General features: G+C 43.8%; 1 protein-coding gene across 1 annotated transcript; it reads left to right on the top strand.

Annotated features, from left to right (window-relative positions):
- Positions 1 to 180: 180 nt before the first annotated feature.
- acsl3b (acyl-CoA synthetase long chain family member 3b) lies at positions 181 to 15,449 on the top strand. Its single transcript, XM_079285596.1, has 15 exons — positions 181 to 364; positions 7,262 to 7,716; positions 8,336 to 8,513; positions 8,606 to 8,715; positions 8,874 to 9,012; positions 9,847 to 9,997; positions 10,198 to 10,321; positions 10,693 to 10,764; positions 10,950 to 11,089; positions 11,434 to 11,606; positions 11,724 to 11,798; positions 11,878 to 12,069; positions 12,160 to 12,274; positions 12,435 to 12,592; positions 12,788 to 15,449. The coding sequence occupies exons 2-15, from the start codon at positions 7,366 to 7,368 to the stop codon at positions 12,943 to 12,945; spliced, it is 2,136 nt and encodes a 711-aa protein (XP_079141722.1). The 5' UTR covers positions 181 to 364; positions 7,262 to 7,365; the 3' UTR covers positions 12,946 to 15,449.
- Positions 15,450 to 23,470: the final 8,021 nt, after the last annotated feature.

Below are 23,470 nucleotides of genomic sequence, written 5' to 3'. Positions count from 1 at the left end.
AACGAACCGTCAACCCGCGTGTCTCTCCCAAACTGACGGGCCCCGACAGTTGTGAACGCTAGTAACCTCACTGACGTCCCCGCGCACCCAAGCACGCGCCACCTCAAGCGCTCCAATCGGTGACCGAGAAGTGCCCTGACGTCACTCCAAAGCTTCCGGGCTGTTTGCGCTGGCCAGGTGATGGTCACATTTCGAATTACACTTAATTTGTATCTACGTTTAACAACAGACCAGCAGTTGTAATTTATAACCAAGTATACCCTGTTAACAGACTACCTCAACACAATGTCAAATCACCGGTTACAAGGATAAAGAGACCCGATCCGATCCCGCAACGACGCAGGCGTAGCGGCTGAGAGAAGAGGTAAGAATGTATTGCTGCGTGAACGCTCTGCAGATGTTTAGAGAGGGACTGGTTGTTACCGGTATGCTAACCACCGCGACACGTCGCCTTTAATGTTCCGTACGTTAGCTGCGAGTTCCACCTCTTGGTTCTGAACTGAATTTGGACAAAGTGGCTGATTTGTAGCTCACTAGCAGCGGGCCAGCAGCTGCAGTGGTTAGCCGAAGCCCGGTATGCTAGCTGCTAGCGCGTCTTTGAGCTGTCCTCTAGATGCTGATGTTGATGCTGCTTCCCCGCTACCCTCGTAGAGCCTCAGAAACTCATACTGCGGAGTGAACAAAATTCTGGCTATTAGCTGGTGTCTTCTTGCCCGGTTTGGGTTTGATGGCATCACAAATGATGTCTAGAATGATGTACAAGTACTGTGTTGTCTTCACCGCAAATCAAAGATAACGATACACAAATCAAAACAGTGTCAACACCACACACGTCTCCAGCGCTTCTCAAAGGACCGACACGGATAACATATTATAAAGGTAAATAACATTGCAAGTAAAAGTACAATATGAAGCCTTATTTTAACGATGTAAATGATGAGATGGAGAAAATGCGTGAAATCATCACAAGATTCACGTCATACACATCCTGTTGTCCTGATTCTCATTCAGATACTGGCAATGTGGAATAAAGTGTATTTAGTATCAAATTACACACACACGCCATTTTAAAATAAATGCCCCACAGAATGAATCCTAACTGAAATGCTTGTGATGAGCCTGTCATTTAATAACAGGTTTGTGTTTATCTAACATTATGATTCCGTCTCCTCTCCCCTTCTCCCCCACACCCCATTTCAAAATAAAAGCCCCAGAGAGTGAATTCTAACTGAACTGCTTGTGATGAAGCCTGTCATTTAATAACCTGTTTGTGTGTCAGACATTATGATTATGTCTCCTCTCCCCCTCCCTCCCCCACCCAGCCCCACCCTTTCAAAATAAAAGCCCCATGGATTAACTGTATTTCAACGTTTCGCTCAAAATTAGGCTTTTTTTGTTGAAATAATGAATGCTCTTACTAATACTGCGACAACTACTACTACTGCTAATATTTCTAGTATTACTACTACTACTACTTCAACTTTTGCTGTTGCTACTATTACCACTACTGCTATTACTGCTACCATGAATATTATTACTACCACTACTGCTATTACTACCACTACCACTACTATTATTACTTATACCACAACTGCTAATACTGCTATTCCTGCTACTACCAGTACTAATACTACTACAGCTATTAGTACGACTGCTACTAGTACTACTACTGCTACTTCAAAAACTGACTTTACTATTACTACTACTACTACTTATTATACTACTACTACTACTACTGTTATATAAAATACTACGACCACTACTACAGCTATTACTACGACTACTGATACGACTACTTCTACTACTTCTTCTAATTACTAATACTTCGACTACAACTTCTACTACTACTGCTACTACAAATATCACTACTGCTTCAGCTAGTACTTATTCAAATGCTACTAATACTTCTACTGCTAATAATACTTCTACTACTACTACAACAAATATCACTATCGCTGGAATTCTTTTAAGCTACAGAAACCGTTCGAATATCAAAATGTTCAGCTCTTTCAGGAGAGGGGTGATATGACTTCATATTTGTAATCTTTCAACTTTTTGAATTATTAAGCTTTTTGCAATTTTAAAAAAAATTGGATATCTATTTTCAGCAATGTTTTTGAGATTAATTTCAGCTTTCAGCATTCCAACGCATTTTCAGCAGGAAATGCATTTTCTAGTTATAACTATGTGTCACAGAAATGTTAGTTTCTTATCCAATCAACTTTTTGTAGTTCTCATCATGTGGCACGTTGCTGTTGGAGTAGCTGTTGGGAGCAGGCGTGTCTACTTCATTCAAAGTAAAGTAGACAATGGCTGAACCTGTGTGACAAGTGTTCGTTCTTACCCTCCTGATGTGGCTGTTATTCTTTGTGCGTTTTCAAGTACAATAGAATTGTGTCAGTTGGTTGTGGTATTTGAGTTGCTGCAGACAGATGAAACATGTTCAACCTGCGAGACTGGCACGGTTCATGCAATGTGTGTCTAAGCACTTCATAGTGAAGGCAGTTGCTGTCTGCATTCTTATAAAACACCTAACGAAATGTACAGAGAATCAAATTGCTTCTCTTACCTATTAGCTCTATCTATATATACATTTTGTTAATAGATATGGGCAGACATACTCTTTGATTGCATCAACATCCACGTGCACACACAAACGTGCTGCTTCGAACAGTGAGACGCGATTGCCTGCTGCGTCATATTGTCACGGCCATAGTGTCACAGTCCTTCCTGGAGCAGCACAAGAGCGTGGTGCAGTGCAGGTGACCAGTGCTGGGTAGCCTAGTTTTGACTCTCACTGAGGATTCACGCTCTAACTGAAGTCAAATATCTGCAAACACGTCTCTTTTTACTGTAGAAGTGTAGCATGTTGGAAGGGGGAAAAAAAATTAGTTCCTCTCGATAAGAGCTACTCGATGACTAAGTAATATTGTGTCTTGTAGCTTGTGTTTGCATAAGGCCAGGTGCGGCCCACCTCGTCGGTCAGTGTTGGATTCCTCTCAGTGCTGTTACGCTAACCTCCCACATGACCTCTGGCTCTCTCATTGGAAGCAGCAGACTGACAGTCACTGTCGCTAGTTCTGGCTCACTGCAAATCACAGGGTGCACTACGAATAGCTGAGAGAGTCCATCCAAAGGTTTTTGGTAGTATAGCCAAACAAATTAGGGCAGTAACTAGTTTAACATGTGCTGTACTACTTCATTTGCACACATTCATACACCTCGGGGTGTAGGGGTGTCACGGATCACAAACCTCGCGGTTCGGTTCGGATCACGGTTCAGGAGTCACGGTTCGGATAATTTTTCGGATCAACAAAGAAAAGGGGAGGAGACAAATATAACTTTGCTTTCCATTTATTAATTAAAGAACCTCAAGAACACTTTAAGCATAGAACTTTGGGCTGTGGTCTTACATGAAAACAAAAATATTGAAGATGTCCAATTTGAAACAAAATGAAATAAATAAATAAAAATAATACATTCAAGAATTCTGTTAAGTTTAAGTGCAACATGAGGTATGTTGATATCCTCGTCCTTTGATCAATATTGAAAGAAAGAAACAGCCAGTGAGCTAGCTTCCACTGTTTACACTGAACTGAACTGCTCAGCAACAACTTGGGTCTGTGTTTACTTCCTGTCAGGTTATTCAAATACACAACAATGTTTACCATTACTGTGACATTATTTTCAAAAATATGAGAATATCTCCATTGTCTGGGGAGAGGGTCGACCTTTCTGTGGTGACTGGAATATTATTGGGCCTGTCTAGCTTCACTCTGATACTTCTGTCAGCACCTGAACCAGGTGTGTGTGTGTGTGTGCGTGACTCTCACAGAGGGGGCGTGTCTACAGCGCCGGACTAAGAATCACTCCGCCGTGGTGAAAGCGGTCTCTGCAGTCTTTTCCTTCTCATAGACGTCTGGAACAACTTCACACTGAAGTGGGTGCGTGAGTGGATTTCGTAGCGTGGCTCAAGTATTTTAACCAGATTTAGAAATCCTTTGTTTTCTACACCGGAGTGTCCCCGTCGCTGACAGACGGGATGGTGTCTCTTCATATGTGTGGACATGCCGATGTTTTGCCGTTGTCGTGTCTTTCTCTTTAAATAACGCCTACATACCGTAACGGTTTGTCCACCACCCTCATCCGTCATTATACGTTACAGGCAATGTTCCCTCTAATTTTTCATGTGTCTGGGCATACACACAAGCTCCCTGAGCACACTGAGGACCACTGTGAGCAACATCAGATGTGCACGCTGTGGCCACACACCAGTATCACACCTGTTCAAAACCTTGGATCATAGCAAGTTACATGGCTTATTAAAAGAATCAAATTACAGCAGCAATTTTCACTAGTTTACTTTTAATATAAGTGATTTGACAAACTTTAAAGGAAAAAGACAAAAATCTTGTTGTTCATGAGATGTGTAGTATGTTTTATGTGAGAGTCCTGCTTGGCCATGGGAAGAGTCCTGCTTTGGCCTGTGTGAGGTCCTGTTGTGGAAGAAATGATACATATACACCTTTCAGACATAACATTTTGTTCACATTAAAACATTCACATTTTGCACAATGACGTGTGCTGTAGCTTGTGATACAGTGTAAATTCCTGTAACTCTGTCTGTAAAATATGTAATTACTCAGTTTTTTGTTATCATTTCTACTACCCATAAATCAGGGGTGCCCACACTTTTTCGGCTTGCAAGCTACTTTTAAAATGACCAAGTCAAAATGATCTACCTACATTAAAACTGCTGAATATCTATTTATATATATATATATATATATACTGAGTATACTTTATATTTACAATATATGTTGGCGTACCTTGCATAACTGCATGAACCCTTATGGCACAATACAATTCTGTACATTGTTGGTCATTACCTTACTCTGATAATTGCACTGAATGGGATTGGCCAGGGTTGCATAATCCGGACAGTAGCTGCTGGTAGCCGCCTCAAGCAGACTTCAAATGATCATCAGTCATGGTGGAACGGTGTATGGACTTAATGTTCTTCATGTATGAAAAGGCTGACTCACATAAATAAGTAGAGCCAAATAATGCAGTCAAAAAGGTATCACATTTCCTCATGTTTGGGTACTTTTCCTCTGTGGGAAAACTGTCCATGAGCCCTGGACTTCAGCTGAATGTTAGCTTGCAGTGTCAGAATCTCATCCTCCACTCCAGACGAGTTCAGGTGAAACAGCGTTGCAATTTTTGATGAGAGTAAATCAACCTCAATATCTTCCCGAAATGTGCAGCACATTGTTGTAAATTGTTTGAGTTGCAGGTTTACTTTTATTGTGAAGTGCATGAAACAGGAAGTGCTTTTACTGTGAAGAGTGAGAAGTAGCATGGTAACGTTACGTGTCTGCTTCACGCTGTGTGTGCGCTGTTTACTCTGACAGTTTCAGAAGTAAACGTGTTCCGTTCAAAACCAGACGTGTCTTGGTCGTCAATTAGAAGCTCCACTTCACAACACACATAAGTGTAGCAACTGGCTCGAGTAAAGCAAAGCCTTGAAAGCGTTTGTCAAACTCTGACAGACGCTTGTCAATCTGCTCTGTGTAGCGCGCACTGTCACGTTACGCACACGCCTTCCATTGAGTCTCCAGTTCTGACGCGAGGTTTTGGAAGTTTCCCAAATCATGGCGCTACAGCTTTAGCTTCTTTAGTATAAATAAATTGGAAGGCTAACTAATTAGCTCGCCGGCGTTTTGCAGTAGCTCGCGCGGTTGACTGCGCATACGTGGTGACCCGTGTGTTAGAAAATAAAGTGGCAAATGCCATGAGGACATCTCATTTCTTTTTGAATGGCATGCGATCGACCCGCACTACCTCCGCGATCGACTGGTCGATCGCGATCGACGTATTGGGCAACCCTGCCATAAATGATCTAGTAGTAACATAATTTAATGATTAATATCCATAAGTAAAAAATCTTAATAAATGTCACTAGAATATGAACAAATCTAACTTAAATTTTACCTTATTTTTCACGTCTGTCCTTCTCACTTCTCCAATGGTTGTACACTTTGTCCAGGTTGATGGCTTCGTCTGCTTCTTGCTTTGACTTTATGTCGCTGCCCGTTCGTTTCGCCATGATAAGGGGTTAGCATTTGCGTCTCGTAACTCCGCCGCACTGTTGTTAGCTAGCTAACCTGCACGGCGCGAATGGGCAGGGCAATAGTGTCAATGCTATGATTGGCTGTGTAGCGTAAGTGAACCGAATCGTATCATTGGCTGGACACCTGTCACTCACTGAGTTACGTTGCAAAATAGTACAGAAAACAAAATTATTATTATTATTATTATTATTATTGGTTTAATTGATTAGATAAGATTAGGACTAATATTAGATATTAATTAATATGTTTATGTTGAATTTTATTTTATGCGCTGCATAGATTTTCTTGTGCGCTGAGACTGTGCGAGCAGTGCGCGATTGCTCAAGCGCGCAGCTTAGAGGGAACATTGGTTACAGGGAAGACAAAATGTTCCCAAACTTGCGACTGAAATGACTCCGCGGCTTCTGACGTTCCTCCGCTCGCCATGACTTCACCGTTAAATGCTTCTAAGCTGCTCCGGTCACGTGAACACACTACTGCTTTATATCTGTTCACTGACACTCTGCACTGATATTCGGGGACTTGTTACTTGAAAAGGAACAGCAGCAGTATAACTTTAATACACACTATGATGATTAAGCTGTAAAAATAAAATACTCGATTGATCCGCGGTTCACAAGTGATCCGAACCGTGAGGGCTGATCCGAACGGATCACGGATCGATCCGAACGGATCACGGATCGATCCGTGATCCGTGACACCACTATCAGGGTGTGAGTTGCAAGCTACTGAAGAGGCACAGGGAGAAGGTGTATAATTCCTGAAAATTAGGGGCAAAGTTTTCATGGTTGTGAAACAAAATGGAAAATAATAAGCAGAAAATCTTCACATATCGGAGGCAATTCATGGTTTGTCTATCAACTAATTAACTAATCATTCCAGCACTATTATTATATGTTGTTGTTGATAAGTGTCGCAGCGTAGGCCAGCGGAGTTGGTGAAATAGATGGTGCTGACTGACAGCCGGCCTAAGACTAGACAGAGATGTTGTTCAGGCAAGCTGGGATTCATTTACCAGGAGGCAGCAGCACACATTTGATGCTTGCGCAATATTGCCAAATGTGCTGATGCATCTTTTTATTCCAGACTATCCTTCTAAAATTTCACTTTGTGCCTCTCTATTGCAGGTCTGGTTGACTTGCTGCACAAAAGAACCACCTTCAGCCAGTCGCAGCGCATCATTGCGTGTCCGGTTTGATTCATCTCCACCACTGACTTCATCCTCCCGAAGATGAAGCTGAAGGAGGATATGAACCCCCTGCTGCTGCAGGTCTTCCGCTCCGTCGTCTGGGTGTACTCGGTCATCACCTTCATACCCTGGTACTTCTTCTCCGGAGCCGGCAACAACTTGGAACGGGCTCGCCGGATCAAGGCGTGCTCGGTCAGCGGACACCCGGCGGGGCCTTACAGGGCCGTCAACAGCCAAGACAAGCTGGCGGCATGGCTGCACCCCAGTGTGGACACGCTGGACAAGATGTTTGAGTACGCTGCGAGTCGGTTTCCGACGAGAGACTGTCTGGGCACGAGGGAGGTGCTCAGTGAGGAGGATGAGCTCCAGCCCAACGGCAAGGTCTTCAAGAAGGTTAGAGACCTGTTCCTGTTCCTTTGGCAAACATGCAACAGATTGTGTATCACCATCATCCTCTTTCTTTTTTTTAAATAGTTTGGTCTGTTGTCAGGATATAGCCAAATCAGTGGGTGGTTCCGCTCATCACACGTCGGTGCAGAACTGTATATGAAAAGCTTTAGGTGAATCCGAGGGACTGCAGGGTGTTAGCTTGTGACGGAGACGTCTGCCACTGTGCACAGTGTGAGAGGAATGTGGGTGGAAGAGCAGCAGCAGCGTTACCGGTGCTTTTGTCTCACGGCTGAAGAGTCCTCATTAACGCCTGTTGTGGCTTCAAAAGCCCTGTAGATGGCGCTAACTGACTGCGTATGAAGAGCGATGTGTCGGACCTCTTTCAGATTCAACAGTGCATATTGCACATTACCTTTATTATATTGTGACACAGATAAACAGTGCTCATATTCATCTCAAATTACGTAAATACCACAGGTTCATAAAATCATTTCAGCACTCTCTTCATATTGACACATGCCAGGCCTTTTAGAATGTACGTACATGCATCAGCGTCCATGTTGTTTGGTGTAGTATTTGGAAATAATCCTGAACACTGCATATCACCTTTTGTGTGTTTCAGGTAATACTAGGAAACTACAACTGGCTGTCGTACGAGGAAACCTACGAGGCGGCAAAGAATTTCGGCAGCGGCCTGGCAGCGCTCGGCCAGACGCCTCAGTGTAACATCGCCATCTTCTGTGAGACCAGAGCAGAGTGGATGGTAGCAGCACTAGCCTGCTTCATGTACAATTTCCCACGTGAGTGGCAGGGAAGACAAACACATGTGTATTCATGCGGTCTCCGACCTACAGTAAAGGACTTGAGACTTAACCGGCTTTACATTTGACAGTGGTGACCCTGTATTCCACTCTCGGACCCACGGCCATCGCGCACGGCCTGAACGAGACGGAGATCACGCACATCATCACGAGCAAAGACCTGCTCCAGAGCCGTCTCAAGGTACCTGCTTTGCTGTCGCCATCGGTCTCCGTGATGTGCTTAAAATTCTCTGAATTACCGGTTGTTCATTGTGTGTAGCGTTAGGGCTTGATCGTGAAGCTCGGTTCTATTTGCGTGATTACTTTTTTCTCCCTCCCTCCTACACCCAACTCCACCAGGCCATAGTGTGCGATATGCCGAGACTGCAGTACATCATTGTAGTCGACACTAAACCCACAAGCTGGCCGAACATTCCCAGAGGCATCATGGTCTACAGCATGGATGCTGTGAAGGAGATGGGATCCAAGCCTGACAACAGTGAGTGTCTGAGCGCTGTGATTAAAAAGGTTTTTCTAATTTTGTCGGGGAAATGAGAAGTGGCGGCTTAATACAAAGCCAACACCCTGATGTGTAATTGGAGTGATGCGCTGTGCATAACAGAGTCAGCAAGAGGTCGAATAAAACACTTCCCAACGTCACAATGACATCGGTCGACTTTTTGGGAAAATCAGTGGGAACTGAAATTCTGTTTACATGACGACTACCTCTTGAGCCACGTTGATGATTTACCTCTTACCGTATTTAAAAGAGAAAACACTGGAATATTATAGAAGATTGGATGCTGCAAATAGAACACGCAATATAGCGCCCATGTGAAATATTTTCTCAATTCATTTTAGCCAAGTTTCCTTTCGCAATCACATAGAAAACAAGACTTGCATGGAAGATATCAATAATTTCCGTTATGATTAATTGGAAGAGGGTCTCAGGCTAAAAAACAATCCTAAATCATCTTATGCTTATTTGATAATTGGTTATAGAATCTGTAGAAAATTTAAAATTTTAAATATAAGGATTTGCTTCTTTTAGTTTTTTATTTCACTAAAATTAAAATATCCGTGGCTTCAGGACAGTTTGTTTGAGCAAAACGAGCATCTTGGTCTTCATTCCTCTCATAAATTGAGAAAATAATCAATACATAAATTGACAATTGTTCAGACCCTGTCACAGCATACAGCTGTTTGAAAAGCATCTTTTCTTCACATCTCTGTACTTTAGTGAGCAGAGACTTCGTCATACGAACGTATTATTGTGGTTGATAACGGTGTTATTACCGTGGGATCCATTCCCTCTGTTCTCCTGCCTCTGCAGTAGCTGTAGACCGCAGTCAGTCGGCGTCCTCGGACATCGCGGTCATCATGTACACCAGCGGCTCCACGGGCATCCCCAAGGGTGTCATGATCTCCCATGGCAACATCATTGCTGGCATCACTGGCATGGCTGAGCGACTCCCTAACCTCAAGTATGCCAATACCAGATTCACTTCCTCTCCTTTCCCCGTGTTCTGCAACTCTCCAAATATCTACAAAATATCTCCTCCTGCTTCTGAAATACATACAATATCACGTCTTTCCTCACACACGTAATTACCACCACCTACCTCACTGTGTTCTCTTCTGCGTCGATTGCGGAAACTAACCTGCGATGTTTCTGTGCCGGCAGTGAGACGGACACGTATATTGGCTACCTGCCGCTAGCGCACGTTTTGGAGCTCAGCGCTGAACTCGTGTGCGTCTCTCACGGCTGTCGCATCGGCTACTCCTCCCCTCAGACTCTAGCTGACCAGGTCAGTGTATAAAAGCACACACACACACACACACACACACACACACACACACACACACACACGCCTCATGGCTATTATGTGTTGTACGCGGTGCCTGATTCGAATGTTGTTGCGCAGTTGCTCTGCAGTTGACTCACCAGGAGGTGTCAGTGCGCAATAAGAAGTAAGGCTACTCGAGGACAAGTGCCGGTACCGAACCCATGTCAGGCACCGTGTGTCACATCTATTGCTGAGACTTAGGTGCTCTGTATATCCAGCTGAGATGAAAATGATCAATCATGTATTTTGGCTTTTTATAGTACCCTCTAAAAAACTTTGTCAGTAGGTAACTGAGAGTTGACAGATGTTTTTATTTATTTTTATTTTCACAGTCTACCAAGATAAAGAAGGGCAGTAAAGGGGACACCAGTGTGCTGAAACCGACTCTCATGGCTGCTGTACCAGTAAGTCCTTTATATTCCAAAAACCCATCAGTCCAAATGTATTAGTAACATGGCCTCCAACTTACATTTCTAACATTATTATTATTATTATTATTATTATTCTTATTAAACTACAGTAAACTCTAAAGAGCCACAGAGTACGGACTTAAAGTGTCACTGAGAGTTTTCCCACCTGATGCGTTTAGGACATCATGGATCGAATCTACAAGAATGTGATGACCAAAGTCGAGGAGATGAGCAAACTCCAGAAGACGCTCTTTGTGCTGGCGTACAACTACAAGATGGAGCAGATCTCCAAGGGCTGCAGCACGCCTCTCTGTGACAGGTAAAACACCTGTTATGTTCCTGATGACGTTGGCGAATATTAACCTCTGTTACTACTCGGCTAAACATAATCTAGTGTGAACTTCCTGTCAACGCCGAGTCTCGACAAAAGGGTGTAGGAAACTCCTCTCTAGCATATGTGAATCACTGCATAATATTGTGCTTGCACGGGGGATTCTTCAAGTAGAAGTCAACATCTGGATGCTATGTAGATTTATCAACTTTATAAAAGTCAGAATGGCTTTTTTTCTCTCCAGTTTGTTGTTGTTGTTGGAGTCTCCGCCACCCCTTACTCACCATCTCCTCGCTGTGTATTTCTGTTTCCGTCCACCTCCTCCCCCACAGTCTGGTGTTTAAACAGGTGCGTGCGCTCCTGGGAGGGAACATGCGGGTTCTGCTTTCTGGCGGAGCTCCGCTCTCCGCCGCCACACAGCACTTCATGAACATCTGCCTGTGCTGCCCTGTGGGGCAGGGCTACGGCCTGACGGAGACCTGTGGAGCCGGCACCATCAGCGAGAGTAAGAGTGCTGGATATCCAATGTCACCCTTTGGGGGAAATTAACAGACTAGCAAAAGAAGTTGATTTGTTGTCATTCCCTTAATTTATCAGGAGTCTCTGCTGGTTTATTTTACAGTTTGGGACTACAGCACGGGGCGGGTTGGTGCTCCACTGGTTTGCTCAGAGATTATGCTGAAGGACTGGGAGGAGGGTGAGTCAACTGGCAACCACCCAACTTCAGAGAAGGCAACAAGTGCATTGATATTCTAATCGGGTCTGTGCTCCCCTAGGTGGTTACTACAGCACAGACAAGCCCAACCCCCGGGGGGAAATTTTGATCGGCGGTCCGAACGTAACGATGGGTTACTACAAAAACGAAACCAAGAACCGGGAGGATTTTTTTGTGGACGAGCGCGGCCAGAGGTGGTTCTGCACGGGAGACATCGGAGAGTTCTACCCTGACGGATGCCTTAAGATCATCGGTACGAGATCATTCAAACGAGTGCAAGTGTGTTGTTGTTGCACAAGCGTGACATGTATCAGGATGGTGACGCGTGTTGTCCCCCCTACAGACCGTAAGAAGGACCTGGTGAAATTGCAGGCAGGCGAGTACGTCTCTCTTGGAAAAGTGGAGGCTGTGTTGAAGAACTGCTCACTCATAGACAACATCTGTGCCTATGCCAACAGGTAGAATCCTCTCTCAATCAATGTCTTCCAGACTTCCAGTTGCTATTTTTAAATGCAGCCTCACCAAGCACACCAACATTCCAGCCAGTGTTTCTGTTTTCTCTCTTGTTAATATTGACAATAACTAAAGTTGTGGACTCTTTTTGTGCTCATTCTTCAGTGACCAGTCGTACGTGATAAGCTTCGTGGTGCCCAACCACAAGCAGCTAATGGTGCTGGCGGAGCAGCTGCAGGTGAGGGGCACATGGGAGGAGATGTGCAACAACTCCCAGATGGAGAAAGAGGTCCTACGCATCATTACCGAGGCCGCTCTCTCAGGTAGGGGGGAAACAAAGCCCGTCCGTCCTCTTTGTCTGATTTTAAAGGCTTCTCAACGAAACCAAAGCGGTTGTTTCCTCTCCGTCACAACTTGACAGTTCAGATCGGATGCGACGGCGTCTGCCTTGCACCGGTGTTAACACTGTAAATGTCACTCTAACGTGTGATTCTGCTCTCTCTCTCTCCCGCAACCAGCACAAATGGAGCGATTTGAGATCCCCAAGAAGATCCGTCTGAGTGCTGAGCCCTGGACGCCGGAGACCGGGTTGGTCACCGACGCATTCAAACTGAAACGCAAGGAGCTGAAAACACACTACCAAGACGACATTGAGAGGATGTACGGTGGAAAATAACACACACAAACGCACTCCAAACAACGTGTGTGTGTGTGTGTGTGTGTGTGTGTGTGTGTATATATATATACATATACATATACTTGCACACATACACAAGGAGCTCAGAAGCCACTATACTTGGAATACTTGTAGAGCAGTTATACTTTAGATACAATCACCCATCATTACAGTAAGAGCATCTCATGCACAGCCTCCTCAGCTTCCATACGACCGGCTTCGATCAAAAGAGGGGGTAAAAAAAACCACTCTTCAATCTAGCTTCATACTCTCTGTCGAGACCAGAAGGCAGAAGGTCCCTCACAGACAACTGAACCAGCTGGACGTGGACACACTCTCTCTCTCCGGTCCCCTTTGATGGATTTAGACCCTTTGAGTTGCTACGACAACCGTGAATGGCGCACAAAGTCGGACGTCCGCGTGACTTGGCGCGAAATAAATGTCAGGCTCGACGCATATCTGGATCAATGTCAGCGCGCCCTCTTTGTTGCTTCTCTTCTCCCACCCCCCCACCCCCCTCTCCTCTGCTTCTTGGAGCCTCCTGTGCTTTCAGTAAACGGTCAGGTTGGAATCAATGCAGGGATCTCTATGATATATATATTTTTTAATGTTGTCACTATGCTTTCTTCATGTTTGGTTTGTCAGCTTTGAAACCCATTGACGAGTATTTTTGTGTGTGTGAGTAACCGTTGTTGCCAAGCCACGAGAGATTGAGCATCAAGATGTTTTAATGTTATTTTATGTTTGTAACATTCTGAGGGTTTTTACTTCTGTCATCGTCCTGTTTTTTTATTATTGCCAATTCGTTTATGCTAATGTACTTCAATGAGCTTTGTTTACAAGCTTCTTTTTTTTTTTGTTATCTTTTCCTTTTTTTTCTGTCCGTTCCAAAGTTTGCACGTTTTATTGTGTGTTTACTGACTGGACTCGTAGAAGCGATCCAGTCTTCAGTCCCCTCTGCTCAGTCGTAAAAGGCATCCATTGGGACTGTTTCCATCCCCGCTCTTTTGTTTTTCTCCCACCTTCGCAGCCCCTGGATGCATCCTAACCTGTGTCTCATTGGTTATTTAGTTGGTTCGTTGACATGCCGTAGCCCTGCCACGTATTCCTCCAGTCATCACCAATGCACTGTATGGATGTCTCCAAGGAAACTTTGCCCAGCTTAGAAAAACAGTTACACCAGTTCGCCCAGTTACATTTTTGGCACAACTGTACGCGTTATCTTTTCTTGTTGCCATAGGTCTAGTTACTGTTACTTTTGTCTTTTTTTTTTAAACTTATGAATATGAACTACAAAATGAATGTGCAATATTTATACACACATTTTAAACTCAACTATATAGGAAGGAAAGAAAAAAAACCCCGCTTACAGCCGCCCCTCCGTAGTGTATGAATGTTTAGGCCTTTTGCTCGTATGGGACGACCTGTAGGAAAACAAGCATAGGAATAAAGAAGGTGGTAGAGAGACACTGTGCTTAACAATGTAACGTCCTCGAATGATGTAATGCTTTTTAATAAGACTGTAAAGTGGAAAGAAAGAAAAAAACATACTTGGCATTGTACAAATTGCATGCTGAAAAGTGTGCAACAGCACCAAAACACTTGAATATGTATTAGAGAGAGAAATGAGTGGGTCGCACTCCAGTCGAACTGAAGAAATTCCTTATAAATACACTTCCTGTTGAATTCTAAGTACATAGCATAAAAGTCACCGGACCTCATAGAGAGCAGATTACATTTCTGTATCTTTAATTTGGTTTTGCTGTATGATACTGTGCCATTCGTTTGATCTCCTGTGTGACGTACACATTAAGTACTGTATGTTTTACTGACTGAACTGTTAGATATTCTCTTTAGGTTAATGGGCAGAAGATTATAAAGTGTTTTGTAAGGGCGACGTCTCTCACAGCTCTTAGAATGCAAGTCTTGCATTGCTTGTTCTGAAGGCATTTAGCGTTAATAATGATAGTCAGGTACTCTTAACTACTCCTCTCTTATCAGATGTCTACTAGCTCAATGTACAAGGGTTCATTTAGCATTTAAGGAAAAAATGGACGGCACTGTCATGCCGTTCCTCCCTTCCGGCTCTTTCTCCTGACATTTCAGTGGAAACTCGGCAGCTGTACTGTGCTGTTTGCTCTCCTCTGCCTGGCTAGAGGTGGCTAGTTGCCTTCAAACACACGTGAGCTGTCTTAAGAATGTGAAGCACTCCCCATGTTTGTTTGATCGCACACAACGCCGCATCCTAGAGGCAAGGCCAAGACAGTGGGCGGTGCAAAGACCACTCCTGTTGTAAATAGGTGGGGAGGGGTGCAAGTTCATTCATACTACCAATAATTAGGTGTGAAGTCTCCTGTCAGCATATTTAATAATCTGTTACCGACCATGTTTTTTGTGGTTAAGTGGCCCTGCGAGCAGGACTATTGCAAGTGTCTCCTTCCTTATTTATTTGTGATTTGGCCTTGACGATAATGTAATGAAATAAAAATGAGTTTGTGTTGTAATTGCTGCTGCTTGTGTGTTCGACACCTGAACGCAGACTGCGAGGCACAACGTGTGACTGATACGATCAGCAGCGTGATTAGAATTATCCTGGAACCAGAGTTTCTATGGCAACGAAAGGCCTGTGTGTGTGTGTGTGTGTGTTTTTGAGTGGCTGTGGTTTGTGAAAGACTTGTGCGGTTCGCTGACGCATACAGTCCTTGGAGTCAACCTTCAATCACAGCGAGTAAACAAAGGATTCTTTTTTTTTTATATCCTCTCAGAGTCACAGACTATCGTTCACAACATGTTGACCGTCAGACGTGTGAAATCTTTCGATTTATTAGAGGAAGAAGCCTTCCATGCACACCTGCTATCCTGCCGCCATGCAATATGAATCTGAGTGAGCCGGAGTCGAGCATCTTGGCAATGTGTGTGAATTGAACTAGGATGGAGATGATCAATTACATTTGAATGTTATGCCCTGCAACTAACCATTCTCATTATTTCCTCCATTGAATGTTTTGGTCTGTTAAATGTCAGGAAATAGGGGAAATTGCCCATGGCAGTTTCCCAGAGCCCCATTTGACATATTTACATTGCTTGTTTTTTCTGTCCAAGGTCCGAAACAGAAAGATATTCAGTTTACTATCATAGAAGACCAAGTAAACCAGCAAATATCCACATTGGAGAAGCTTGAATGAGAGAATTCTTGGTATTTCTAACCTTCAAAAATTACAAAAGTGTAAGATAATTAATTGTTTATCAAAATTGAGCAGAACTATAGTTTCCTTTCAATCGACTAGTTGATTAATGGACTACTTATTTCAGCTGTAATCAGCAATTGTTCTCACTTTGACTCTTTGATTTGTTGTGTCATCATCTGCTTCAGTTTGAGGCGAGAAAGGGTTTGATTAACCAGTGGACACAAATTAATATGAATACAGTATATGTATACAAGTTGTATAAGTTACATCGTGAATATATAAAGCTTACAATGCCGCATACATTCTGCACTTGGGCTTGTAATGCAGATTACCATGGATATATTAAACTGCAATACATATTAAAAAGAAATCAAAGCTGAACTGAACATTTACAGTATTTGAGAAGGAAAACATTATCGAGAACAACCAACCTCTCACATAAAAGCAAACTGAAAAGACATGGTTGTCCTGCATGACGGTTCTGTTTGATTTGAAATGAAATGCAAAAAGCGGTGCAAACAGCAGCCGTAAGACCACAGAGAGATGAGCGATTCTTCTAGCCCCTCCTCTCCTCTCCGGTCCATCCATCCAACCCTATGGGACCGGAGAGTGCGTCAGAGCATAATGCTCCCTTCATTAGCCCACTGATTCTGACGCAGACACATACACACTGAGCCTCTGCCACAAAGACAACAACAGCAGCACCGAGCAGCCAGAAACTGTGAAGGGCATCTTCTATATTGTTTGAATGTGGTTGTGTGTGTGTGTGTGTGTGTGTGTGTGTGTGTGTGTGTGTGTGTGTGTGTGTGTGTGTGTGTGTGTGTGTCTGTGCTATCTTTTCTTTGCTCTCTGACACTTTATTCCAACTTTTTCTGTCTCCTACTCTCTCTCTCTCTCTCTTCCTCTCGCACCTCCCTTTTGCCTCTTCCTGTCTACTTATGACTCAGAAGTGCGCAAAAAAACTTTTATCTGTGCTTGTGCTTAATGCGCACACTCCGGTGTGAGCCAATAAACCATATTGGAGTTTACCCAAGGATGAGAGGAGCTGAACCGGAGCTGCCTCATCACTCTGGAGAGGTGGGCGGTATAGCTGGAGAAAACTGATAATAATGACATCTGAGGCTGAGCGATGGTGGCACAGCGATGACTGGGACTGAGATATCACACTGGACTGTTTGCACTATTTGTAAGACACTCTAAAGGTACAGTCGGGATAGGCTTGATTGGAGATATGAAGCGGGGTCCATCCCTACAAACTCATACGCTGTGGTGAAGCACCGTTCAAACACGCAGAACCAAAAGGCATCTGAAGATCCCAAATATGTTGTGTCGAAATACAGAAAAGGGTAAAACATGAAACTTTTTTTACTCATTTCACATCTTAGTGTGACATAGACACAATCAAGCACTGAGAAGCAGATACAGAAAAATGTTTCATCGGACTCTGGAGCTATTTAGGGGGCGTTTAAGCCCCATCGCCTCATTGTAAAATGAATGAATGCAACACTCTAATTTTTGATTGACCGTCTTCCCCATCGTGCCGCCCTCCTGCTGATTTTGTTTTTGACAAGCTGAACTTTGGCTGTGCTCAGTAACACTGGCTGGCACACGCCCCAGCTGAGCTGGGTCATCATGGATGTGAGGGCCAACGTGGAGGGGGGAAAGTGTGTGACGTCTGGCAATGAGCTTTGAGCAGAGAGGGAGGGGTGGGGGGTAAAGATGGCGAGGCAGAGGGAGAGGCAACCGATATGTCTGGGCGATGACTCACCGATGCCGGGTATTTATAGCATCAGGAGGGAGGGAGGGAGGTGCGGAGGTGGAGGAACAAGGGGGCAAGAGGTTTGGGGAGGCAGTCAGGACAGCATCATCGCACCGCTGACAGGGAGTGGTGGAGGGAGGGACGGGGACCGCAGGGATGAAGCACCGGAGAAGAAAAGGAGGGAGACGAGGACAAAGGGGGGAAGACAAGGATGGTGGGAGGTGACAAAGCGGAGAGAAGGAGCTTTGGAAAACAGGCAAAGTGGAGGAGAGGAAGGGAGGGGTGGAAGGGCGGATGTATGAGACTGAGCATAATGGAAAAGATGAAGAAGTTGAACTGTCAAGGAGGGGAGACAAAAATAGAACGGCATCCACATGAGAAAGAGCATGTTTAAAAAAGACTCAGTTGAAAAAAACAATCTTGCTGGGCGTGCCACACTGCAGAGACACAATCAGAACATGTGAACATGCATAAGAATTGGACAAATTGGGTTTTGAATAAAGCAACAAATATGCAATATCTCTACCCGAGCTATGATGATTATATACTTTTATACACGTTTGCAAAAACACACGCTTCCCTGCAGCCTCGCATCCAGACAATGGCTAGAAGGAGTCATGCAGAAGAGGGCAGGAGAGGTGGCGGTTGCCTAGACACTGTACATTTTCAAGTAACACATAAGGCTGTTACACGCACAGCCAATTAGGGAGACAAAAAGACCACAATCCAATTAGAGAGGCACTGTTTGGAGCTTTACGACGCATGAATGTGATTATGATGAATTTGTATGAATTTCATGCTGCAAATATGTACATTATTACAAGCACATTCCGTTTCTCATTCCGCTCTCTTCATTGACAAGATTCCCTCATTAAAAGAAAAAAAAACACATCCTGCCTCTGCCTCTGAAGTGCGTCACGCTGCACCCCTTACCATAGACACGAACATAATCCCTGCATGTGTGCTGTATACACATGGGGGGGGGGGGGAGCACACACACGCATAAGCACACTGTCGGTTTGTTAAAAAAGGGATGAGTCAGAGCACCAAGGTGAACACTCGCAGCCGTTAATATGTACAGCGGCGTGGAGGATAATAATAATGAGAGGAATGGAGGTTGACAGGTCGGTGGGAGGCAGAGGGGGAAAAGAAAAGAAGCTGAAAATGAAGATAAGTTCAGGAGAGATGAGAGAGAGAGAGAGAGAGAGAGAGAGAGAGAAACAATTGTGTGAGGCACAGATTGAAATAGCGACTGTATTAGAGTTTAGCTGACATGCAATTTTTCAGAATTTGTTGCTACTTTCACTTTTGAAAATGGAGAAAGTGTTGAAATTTTTTAATTTAGATGAGTTCGGGGGGGGGGGGGATTAGTACTCTGAACACCAACACAGGTATTTCCAGTTATTCTGGCTGATAAACCCTCTGCTCAAGTTGAAAGTAGGCGGCGCTTTCATGGGATTTCATGAGGTCACAAATCTCCATCTACCAATAAGAATGACACAGGTGTAATTTGTATCGCCCTAACAGGTGCAACATGCTCACGGACAGCAGACTCAGGAAGATGTCCATCAAACACAGTCGATACACGCCCACACAGTCCTGAGTGGTCTTATCACTAAGTCACTCCCAGTCTTTCCTGTCACTGACTAATCTAATAAATTGACGAAATATATATGCAACAAAAAATGAGAAGCATGTGTAAATATAAGAGCTAAAGGAGTTTCTCTTGCCAAGTTAAACGATAAGACGGATGCTGTGGTGTAAGACTGTTATCAATCTCACTCATTGAACTCTCAGCGAGAGAAGGCCGCACGTGTCCCAAATGTCAAACTCTTCCAGATGGAATCAAAAGATGCCCATTAGTGGAAGATATGGGCTCAGTCTGTCAGTCTCAGTTATACAGAGATATGAAACACACTCCCGCAGGTTTTCGTGGACATGTGCCCTTTTCAAATAAGGCCATGCATGTTTCAAATCTCCACCTTCATTCCTTTCATATACACTCCTTCAGTTTTCTTGTTGCTCAAGACACCACACTTCTATATGTCTGCTCCACATCGCAACTCCTAATCAGCCCATCTCTGTTTCCTGGCTGAAACCACCTGCCTCCTGCAGACAAGGGCCAATGCTTTGGCCGCAGTAATTGGTGCAAAGGAGTGAGATGAGCTGGATGGGTACAACAGAGGGGAGACGTAATGAATGTGAGCCGCTAACGAAAATGTCCAGCTTAAAAGAAAGGAAGCGGCTAATGGAGGAAGAGGCGGTGGATGCCAACCTGTGGGAAGACATGATGGAAGCAGAGGAGAGGCTGAGAGGCAGCGTCACCATGGAGACGGCGGTTGAGAAGAAGGCGAGCCATGACAACGCCCCCCCCCCCCCCCCCCCCCCGCCTCATGACTGGTTGATGGGGGGAGGTGAAGAGGTGAGGAGGAAGAGGAGGAAAACAAACAAAGGAGCGGGAGAAGAACGACCACATGTGGCTAAACAGCAGCTGGGTCCCCAATCGTCTGCTGCGGGTTTAGAGACCGGAGAGAAGGAGGGAGGTAGATAGTAGCAGATGCTTTGTACAATGATCAAAGAGACAAAATTACACAAATGTTTTATTGGGGAGAGGCAGAAAGAGATTATAAAATGCTAATATGGATCTGGCTGAATGTGTTCAAACCATTCACTGAAACAATTGCGCTCTGTGGCATCGAGCTCGATATAAAATACCACTGTGTAACCAACAGAAGCAGAGAGGACAGCTCATGCCATCAATACTGCCAATTAATAATGCAATAAATATAGTCTGCTTTGATAGAGGAAGAGAGAGAGAGTTAAATAAAGTAATGTATACCAGGAAACCAATGAGAGCGTAAGAGTGGCACTAAGGACTCTTCATCTCTGATTTTCCCACCTCCCTACGATTCTCATCAATCAATAGAGAGAGAAGAGCAGTACCAATAACTAGAAATGTTTCTCCTGTTATATATATATATATATATATATATATATATATATATATATATATATATATATATATATATATATATATATATATATAATAACTGTGTGGGTCTGTATGGAACGCTGCACAGAGACAGCACGTCACAAGCCCTGTAGAGGAATCAGCCAGTGAATCATCCACCGCCAGGAACCTGCTGGGATTTGAGTTTAAAAACTCATGATCCATTAATCCCCATAGTGCCAGGGGGCTGATGCAACTTACACAATAATAGATTTAAAAAAATTAACAGACAGAACAGACATCCGGAAGTCTAGATATGCTGAGACTCCACACAAAGATGGATCCATCAAATGCCTTCATGGCATTTTAATTCTACTTTATTCAGTGAAATGGGAACAATTTTTAGATGTGAAAAAAACAACATTTCTATTAGCAGCCTCAGTGTCTGACGTGTAATCCAGGATGTAAACACTACAGCTGAAGGGGTCAATATTATCTGGTACTAATACGCGCAGACAAAACGCAGAGTGGTACTTCTTGATTACATTCAGTGTATATCTTAAGTAACTGTAATCCAAATGCCCCCATGCTTATTTTCATGTAACTGACTTGCCTTATTCACCCATTTAAAAAAAATGTTTGCGTGTAAGTATCAAATTTATTCTCAAGTACGTGTACAATAAAAAAACAGTGCGTCTGTGTTCCTACACTTGAGTGTGCTCCTGATTGTAAATGGGCACAACTCATAGATTAAAGGGCTCTTGAGCTGGGCAAATATTATCTTAATCTTTCCAGTGTGATGTTTTCATCAGTTACCTGGATATAAAATGAGCTGAACAATTGAATTCATCTTTAAATAGCCCTTGTGCGCTTGTTCATTTTCAGTAAAGATTGATTGCAGACGATGAGCACATTCTATTATCCATCTGTTAATAATGGGCACGCAAGAGAATGTAACCTTTGCACGTTGATCCTACAGCGTGCCGGCTGCCGTGACCTCTGGAGTTGATGCCGGGCCTCGGGGTGGCGGTTCTGTTCTGAATGGAGAGATGTGATGTCAGAGCGGTGATGCTGTGCGATTATACAACACATCTTACAAACAACACCACGCCTCTCTTTCTCACAGTCTCTCAATCTGTGATTCATATTTTCTTCTTTTTAACCTCTCTCTCTTTTGTGCACACACCGAAGAGCTTAAACAAGCCGGCACGCACGCACACACACACACACAGCCAGTCAGATGGATGTGTCTCTTAACGTCAGGAGGCTCTCCGCAGCTCTTCAGCCCTGGCAGACGACGGCGCCTTTCAACTAAGAAGCACCTCCAACGTCGTCGTCTCTATTCGATGACACAGCGTGTGCTCGGCACTGAGGTTGAAGGGAAAAGATTAAGTGGCCAATTTTGTTTTCTTCTTTTTCTTTCACTAGTTTAATGGACATGATAGGATTACAACATGGAATAAATAAGAAGCACACTGGATTCAATTAGATGTAGAATAAAAACGGGGGAAGGGGGGGACTAAAATGGAAGAGCACTTATGTGTAGCCTACGGGTACAGGGTGTCATAGGGCATTGAGCGCAATGGTCAGAATCACTTTAGAGGGTGCAGAGGAGATTTGAGACGATGCTGCAGTCCTAATGGAATTGACTGGCCATGTGTTTGGCTTGTAGGGAGATACCAACAGAGACTTACGCATGAAACAAGAGCACTGGAATGTGAATATCGAATTAAAGTTCGAAAACATTTATTACCTTTTATGTAATAATGGCAGTCTAAGTAGTCGCCGCTTATGAGGTGAAGAAGAGTCATACTGAATCTTGATTATATATATATATACATATATATATATATATATATATATACATATATATATATATATATATTTTAAAAGCTATTCGACTATTTTCCTCAAGTCCAAAGACACAAGTCGTTTTAGCATTTTCACCTATGTGTTGCCCCCCCCCCCCAATTCGTAAAATTAAATATATATATCGGCTACCTGTGTTATTATCCGTGACCTTTTACCAGCAGGGGCCGTGCTGTGGCCCCTTCATCTCGTTGACCTGCGGAATGCCGGAGCTTTGGCCCCACGCCGACAAGGAGGCTGTTTATCGTATCTGTCAGAGGGGGGGGGGGGGGAGGAAGCAACTGCGACAGCAACTCCGCGGTGGTTTTAGCCTGTGAGTCATCGCTAGAGGAGTTAACTCTTCACGTGCCAAAATGGGGATGGCAGTGATGGCAAAACTGCATGTTTTTACAAAGGTGCTTTTTCTGCGTCAGTGTGAAAGGTTATTTCTGGTACACGTGGAATGTATTTTTGAATTGTGCCTTAAATGTTTATGTTTACACAGGAACATTTGCATTTTGTTCAACAGATTATATATATATATTTAATGAAAACGTGTTAATGCAACGAATGAGAATTCACATAAACATATCGGCAGCATTGCAGACTTTTAAAGATCTTTCCAGTCAATAGCTTCTAGAGTGCTGCTGTGAAACAGCACAGAGAACTGTTTTTAAATGCAGCGAGCTCTTTAGCATGCCATATCATAAACCTGAATCATTTATGTGGATTTTTTAGGACCGGCTATTACGTGTGTTGTGCGATGACGCGTTGGTCAGG

This window comes from Melanostigma gelatinosum (genome assembly GCF_949748355.1).
Source record: "Melanostigma gelatinosum genome assembly, chromosome: 15".
Classification (NCBI taxonomy): domain Eukaryota; kingdom Metazoa; phylum Chordata; class Actinopteri; order Perciformes; family Zoarcidae; genus Melanostigma; species Melanostigma gelatinosum.
The sequence above is the reverse complement of the archived record's forward strand: the minus strand, read 5'-3'. Positions and strand labels throughout refer to the sequence as shown.